Source organism: Eurypyga helias, unplaced genomic scaffold (assembly GCF_000690775.1).
Source record: "Eurypyga helias isolate BGI_N326 unplaced genomic scaffold, ASM69077v1 scaffold17351, whole genome shotgun sequence".
NCBI classification, from domain to species: domain Eukaryota; kingdom Metazoa; phylum Chordata; class Aves; order Eurypygiformes; family Eurypygidae; genus Eurypyga; species Eurypyga helias.
This window is the reverse complement of record NW_010230437.1, coordinates 527-8,131: the sequence shown is the minus strand read 5'-3', so window position 1 is coordinate 8,131 and position 7,605 is coordinate 527. Positions and strand designations below refer to the sequence as shown.

Here is a 7,605-nt window from a genome sequence, read left to right as displayed (position 1 = left end):
GTTGCAGAGTTCTGAAGGCATTAGGTGAAAATCTGTTCAAGTATTTCATTTCAAAGAAGTAAAAATCTATGGATAGAAGTCAACTGAAATAATCTGAATATTAGATTTCAGCAACATGAGAGTACATGCCCAGTGTTCCCTTCAATGGTATACACCCTTTAGCAGTAAATGTGGCATTTATAACTTGTTTCACTATTTTTTAATAAAATGCGGTCATCCTTGCTTCATCAAACATACCTGTCACTTGAACTCACTGCTCCAAGTAAGTACAAAAAGATGAAATATACATTTATATCAAATATCTATTTTTAATGAGCTACAGGAGTAGAGACAAGAAGGTGCAGAAAACAAGCTCCACAGCCCCATCTGTTGGCTAATTAAGCTCTCAGGACAGCCGTCTACCAGCCTCTCGCCTCTTTGAGTGCAGTGCTAGTGAGTAATCACAGCAGGACAGAGTACTTCCATACAGCAAGCCGAGCCAGATAACAGTATGACCATGCCAAGTTCAAGGGCTGTTCTAGAGGTCTATAGGACCTCTAAAAAGACACTGGCTGCTGGGCAGTTTTGTTCTTTCATAGCTATCCATGCTATCCATACAAGTTAGTTGGGCTCCTTATCCCCTATCCACGAATCTTCAGGTCTCCTGTATTTTTTCTGCAAGAAGAGCTACAAGACTAGTCCCCTTTATACTAGAAACAATTTATGTATACTAGATCCGGGAGGGGCGGGGTGGGAAATGGCTATCTAGCTGAGATCTTCGAGGCTTGGTAGCAGAGAAGCAAAGGGGAAGAGAGCTATTGCATGTTTAAATCTCAAGTTGAAAAGACCGCAACCAAAACAGACAAGATGTGTAAGGAAGGATGGAAAGGGAAGAGTCATGACAGGTGATGAATCATGTAGTGTTACACTTCTTGCACCCTGTCTTTGACAAACAGGTTAAATAGACTGTAAGCCCATATCACACATGTAAGAAAACATCATCCTACTCCCTGCTATGGTGCAAATGTATCCAACAGATGCCAAAATGAAGAGAATAGCATTTTAGCATGTGAAAAGCACGGTACTGCCCTTTTAACCACCTACTCGTGGTGTTTAGCGCCAGCAACTGCTGAAACAATGATTAGCATTGAGTATAACTAGCAGTGTGATGAGCGTCTCCTCCATCTCGCTTTAGTAATAAGGTGCGGCGTTTGGGGGAGGGGAGGGGTGCGGAATGAGGATCTTCTAACTCACATTTTGGGAGTACTGCAAAGGTAAGAAAGCAGATGCATTTCCACATTATTTGTTAGAAAAATACAGAACTGTTTGTTAAAGTACAGCTTAGAATGATATTTTTCAAAGAGTTGTCCTTTAATTGTATTTTTACATAGTTCTATTTTTTTAATGCACTTGGAGTGTAAAACTCTTCTCAGCTCCTGTATGATCTACAAATTCACACTTGAATATTCTGAAAAACTTTGTGAGAGATGTTTCCTACAGCGATGGGATTCTGCTCTATTTTCTCAACACAATCACCAGATTCCCAGAGAAAGCAGTTGCACTGGCTATCAAAGAATGCCAGAAGCACTAGAAGTGCAGCAACCTGCCCTGACAAGGAAGAGACAAAGGTTCAGGTTATGATGCTTGCTCTTGAATTGAAATGTTCGAAATACTGTGTGCAATTCATTCAACTCAAGTGCAGAATATTACATTATTTTAAAATAAATCGTATCTGGTATCACACCAAGGTACTTAACTTACCCCTCCCATTGTAATGCCATCGATAAGTGCCACATATGGCTTCTTGCAAGTGCCTGTAAGAAATGTACAAAAAAATAGTCTATTATTTTCAGAAGAGTGGACCTGTGACTAACTGTATACATGACATATTCCTCCACGTCTTACTTCAGCAAGAGCAACAGAAAATAAATGGTAAATTAAACAGTAAAATATCAACTTATAATGAAGGTACTTCATGTAATCCTTCAGCAAGACAAAGAAACACCAGTTACTTCATTCTGAGTGTTGTAAGAACATTGTACAACCATCAAATGTCAGACTGTTTGCCACATCTGGCTATTTCAAATAGCTTGGTAGGACACTGGGACACAGCAGTTTCCCTTTCACCCCATCTCATAGCCTGGATTAACAGTACAGAGTGTGTACCAGCCCTCCAGTACTTTACTACACAGCCAGTTGCACTGGTAGGTTTCAGCCCAAATGTGACTATAAACTACTGCAATACAAACACGTCCTGTCTTGCCAACTCTGATGCATGCTACAACCCCAAATGTGGTGCAAGCACGTCAAGGTGATAATGTCCTGAAGTTCCACAGTTTTATCTATTATCTTTAATTGTTTAGGGCTTTAGGACACACAAAACTAAAGACCTGATGCTTTCAATGACCATTCACAGAAAGATTCAGAAGTTCGCTGTGAATGAAACCGCTGCCTCATATTCAGTGTTTTCAGGTCAGACTTAAAGTTCAGTCAGACTGCTGATACTGGTGTCTCTTGCAACCCTGTTGCTACCTTCTCTACTGCAACTATAGATCCTTGCTTATAAAAAGAACTAGTTTAAAAGGCAGTTCAGTCCTCCAAATTAGTAGTTAGAAAATATAACAGAAATGCATTTTTAGGTTTGATTTTACATGAACCTATTAAGCTAATGCATGGGCTCTAGATGCTAGACTTTAAGTTTCTATAGAAGCATGCCTTTCCAATAGCAAATGCTGTGAAAGCAGCTCCCCTGTGTATATATAACTTGTAAAATGTAACATATAAATAAATCTTTCTGATAGAAATCTCAGTCTTAAAGGAATGCAATCATACCAGGGTTATAAAAAATCCAGGTTTTGTAATTACATGCATTATAAACATAGAACTGCCTCATCATTTAAAAAAAAAAAAAAAAAAAAAACCCCACACAAAACCCCCCCAAAAAAAACCAACTTTCAAAGTATGTACCCTTGCAATATCTGAACAAACTAGAATAGTTAGTTGGAAGGGACCTTCAACGACCATCTACTCCAATTGCCATGGTAACGGTAGTTTTTCCCAAGTACATGAAGCCTTAAACTATTTTCTTGATAAACAGGCTAAAACTGGAAACTTTGCCAAATGAAATAAAAATAACTTTTCAGAAATTACTCTAATAACTCTATGCTCTTCTGTCAACCTAAATTGATACGCAACATGTTCACCTTTCCTGTAGTGACTAACAGTAGATACAATATTTAAAAACTCAATCTGCATGCAATTAAAGGACATTTGGAGAAGTTTCTTCTCACCAAAATGTTCAGCTCTTGACTTTTATCCTAAAGAATTAATATCCTTTCTTAAAATCCTTTACACTACTAAACTTTATTCACTGTCCTTGCTATTAATTGTAAGACCACATACTACTACATTGTTTGCAATAAACTACGGCAGTTAACTCCTAGCTTGAGTATTCATTTATGCAGTTTATTTAAATGGAAAGTTTTAACATAATTTGATCTTCTGCTTTCTGACTGAACAGTAATGATTTTCCATGTATCTATTTTTATCTCTGGTCTTCTTTGAAGCAGATTAATGATACTTAGTGCAGAACTGCACTGTCTGCATCTAAGATATAATTCATCCATAGCGCAAGTAACTACCCAGGACAATGGGATGGGATAAGGGAGCTATCAGAGTAGCTTAAACAAAAGAAAAAAATTCTGCATGCAAGGTATAAAAATGAGACATTACACCCCTGGTATTGAACCTGGGGGGAAAAAAATTACTACTTCTGTTATCGCAGTTTTTTATAGATTAGCAAAGAAAGAAAGTGAATTTACATTCAAAGCCACTATTATGAAAACTGTACTGCTTCAGAACTTGCTGTTAAACATACCAATGGCATTGTTCAGCATGTATTCTTCTCTGAAGAACTCTCGTGTCAGTTTATCTCCAGCTTTTCCTGCATCTGTGATGGCTTAAGAAAAACAAAAATTCTAAAGGAAACTAGAAGTTTAATAGACAATAGAATAACAAGAAAATTAGTTTTATACAATAACAGTTTTTTCCTTCGGCAATCAAACTTAATCCTGCTTTATTTTATGTGAGAAAATTTGCTGAAATTAAATATGAACTCTGAGTTTCAAATCTGAGTCAATTCTATCACACTGGAGACTTTGCCACACACTTCTAGTGAGACTGCAGTCCATTTTCTATGCTACGGAACCCCTCCTAATGACTGGTAGTCTTGTTTGTGATATTTCACATCAATATACAGAACAGCCACTTAAAACTGCTTATGCTGAAGAGACTGAATACTAAAAGTGAAAAGCCAATTAGAGCAGGGCATAATTTAACAATAACCTGTGCTGCATGTTTACTTAAGATTTAAAATAGCTTCTAATTTTCAGTTTGGAGACTTCCTACAGTTCAGTGTTACAAAATAATTGCAGATACATGGATTACCACTGTCAGCTCTCTCGATTTACCCATCTCAAACATCAGACACAAACTATCCAGTAGTAACAGCATTACCTATTAGGACCCTTCAAACTTCTTGTAAAGAAGCGGTCAGTAATGAAGATCTGGGAGGAAGAAGGTAGAGACAAGAACCCTCTCTTCCCAGGAATGTCTGGCTGCTATTACCAGTATTCGTAAAACACCCAATTTATACTCATTTGTCCAATGTCCCAACAGATGTCTCCTGACAAATAACTGAAATACCCTCTGCACATCAAGGTGTCATAAGAAGTCTGCACAACAAACCTCTCTTACTGTTGTGTAGCAAGCATCCTTTACCTGAGCCACAGTAAATTAAGGAAATCAAAGCAGAGTAGTAACTGGCAAAGATATGTCAGATATTTAAGTGACTACAGTCCTTACCTCTGATGTCACCCCCCGCGCAAAAAGCTTTTCCTCCAGTTCCTTTTATAATTATTAGAAAAGTTTCAGGATCTTGCTCCCAAGTCTAAAAAGAAGTAAATGTTTCCACATAAGATGAAAGTCTGGGCAAAATTTGCTTTCTCTGTACACTGTCTACAATTCTTATTTTACTTTTTGAAAAAGCAAATCAAACCAGACTTAAGTAGTTTGTTTTAAACTGAAGTTTGAGAGCTAAATGTCTTTCTGCCATTCCTGCGTCCTATTCAACCCTGACACCAGAGATCAGCAGAACTGCCTTGTGTGTTTCAGAAAAACACCTGCGCAGAGCTCCCAACCTCTGAAGAAAGGTAGCACTCCCTAAAACAGGGCCCGACAGAAACCTCAACGGGAACAGGATGCTGGGGCAGAAATCTGAGAATATGGGAGAGACCAAATAAAGACAGTTGTGTAAATCTAAGATGCACGGCAAGGAAAACAACATGTAAATTGTTGATGGATTTTGTCTAAATGACTTCAATCAATGCTAATCAAGGACTGGATCAAATCAATTTGTGCACAGATGTTTTACAACGTACCAAAGCTAGGGGTTTGTTGGTGGGTTGTGTTTTTTCTGAATTAAAGCAACTGGTACAAGACTTCAGCAGTGGTGCAACCGTATTGAGAAAAGGTGCGTGTTACAGGGGTTTTCCAACCCATTAAAATATGCTTCTATCTCCCTTATTCAAGTAAGTGCATCCAGATAAAAGAGAGACAAGATCTTTTTGTATACCAGCAACTGTACTTAAAATTATGCAACCTTTTAAGGTTGTGCTTCAAATAAAGCCTGGTACTTAGCACTACAGATTAAGTGTTTCTTTCTCTAAATGTTCTTCAAAGACTGCATAAATTTCAACACAGCTGTCTACCAAAATACCCAAAGGCAGGCAGCTATCCAGTACTGGTATCTAATAAGTATGACTTTGTGCATATGATAAACTATATCATTAGATTAAAAGGACTATTTGCATGCTTAAAATGTCACATTACTTCATTAGCTTGTAGAAACAGTGACTGTACAACCATAAACAAGTTCGTTAAGAAATGACACTAACAGCTCCTTGCTTCCAAATTATTTCTATCTTTTATTACAGACATGCAGCCTCCCCACAAAACATACACACATTCAAGAGGAACACCTCTGTATAGCTTGGGATTTGTGCTGGGTGTTGCGAAAAGGGACATAGAAACACCAAACGCTGACTGCTTTTAGTTCAGTTCTGCTTCTAATATGGGTGTCTCTTAATCTATCCAGATGTTAAATTTAACTTTGTCTGACAGTTTGTTTCTTTGATGTGTCTCCTCCTCTTTCTAACTTGCCTGAAACTGTCTATTCTTTACGATTCTGTAAACATGAGTTATTGGTCAATGCACTCACGCAGACTTTCATTCTTTAAATCAGTACAAGAAGAAGTGTCAGGCTGAATTTTAAATTTCCAAGGAAATTTTGGATAACATGTATAGTGGATGGGTAGTAGCAGAGTTACTAACCTTTATTTGTGGAGAAATTTGTCGGATCATAGAAAAATTTAGTGCATTGAGAGCCTTGGGTCTATTCAAACATATTATTCCTGCACCTCCTCTCTTTTCCAACAACACTTCAGGTGTCAAATCTGTATGGTTAGACATCTTCTGTACATGCAAAAACAAATAAATAAAGCAAATGTCATCAGCTAGATACCTTAAGTAACATATAAGAGAGTTTACAGAAATACATTTTCAAAATACACTCTTTAAGATCATAAAACATGCAGTTTGGAATTGTATGCTAAGGCTTTCCCACTGTACTTCGAGATTTATTTGCATTTCCTAAAAAGTTCTTTTGAAACCACCTGATGTTTGAGTCCTTCAGAGTAACAAACCTCAGACAGGTTTTTGAACCACACACTCTTTGACAATGCCACTTGAGTTCATTTAAAAAAACCAAAACAAAACAAAAAAACCCCAAACCACAGCAAAACAATGGTTCTTTAATGTTGATATTCTGAAAATACCTGCGACAATTACAACAACAACAGTTCCATGTGTCCCTACTGGCACTTGACACTGCAAAACCAAAGGTACACATTGCTTTGTCTGTAAGTAACTTTTAGCAGTAGAGAAGAAAACACTACATTATTTTCACAGTTGATTTCAAACTCACAGTTGAATGATATGTAAGGAATATATGGAAACTAACATAGAAACTAACTGTAAAGCAGGGAAGGCCAAAATAACTAAGCTTTAATTTACAGTAGAATACAAATTGGTTAAAAAGTGCTCAAATATGCAGGTAATGTTATGCTTGAGCAATAAATGGTGGCATTCAGAACCACTGTGAGCAGACACATTAGAAGTTGCATGTGCTGCTGTCTCAGGGGAGTTAAGAACCCTAAAAACTTTTGAATCCATCAAACAAGACAGTCTTCTTACCAAATGTTGTAATATTACTTGCAGTCTGTTGAATGGCTTCAGCCTGAAAAAGAAATATTAATATGACAGCTAAAACTGCAAACCAGCTACACAATTCCCAAATATACAGCTTTGTCAGAAAAATCTCTGAACACAATTGTTTTACATTCTCCTTTTCAAAATCAAGTACAATTAGAGTACAATTTTGATATCAAAGCAGTTGGAAACTTCTTTGCTTACTAGTAAATAGATAGCAGATACCAAGGCCAGCTACTGTTTTCAGTGTGTTCAAGTTAGAAGAAGAATCTGGAAATAACAAAACAAAGAGTTTGGGGG

General features: G+C 37.2%; 1 protein-coding gene across 1 annotated transcript in view; it reads right to left on the bottom strand.

The window, feature by feature from the left end:
* The window catches only part of HIBCH (3-hydroxyisobutyryl-CoA hydrolase), a gene marked incomplete at its 5' end in the record, with an annotated part of 42,144 nt that extends 34,811 nt beyond the window's left edge, over positions 1-7,333 (bottom strand). Inside the window, 5 exons of the mRNA XM_010160750.1 lie at positions 1,741-1,793; positions 3,857-3,937; positions 4,843-4,927; positions 6,370-6,510; positions 7,291-7,333. Of these exons, the coding sequence (XP_010159052.1) occupies positions 1,741-1,793; positions 3,857-3,937; positions 4,843-4,927; positions 6,370-6,510; positions 7,291-7,333 (403 nt within the window). The remainder of the gene's footprint in view (positions 1-1,740; positions 1,794-3,856; positions 3,938-4,842; positions 4,928-6,369; positions 6,511-7,290) is intronic.
* Positions 7,334-7,605: the final 272 nt, after the last annotated feature.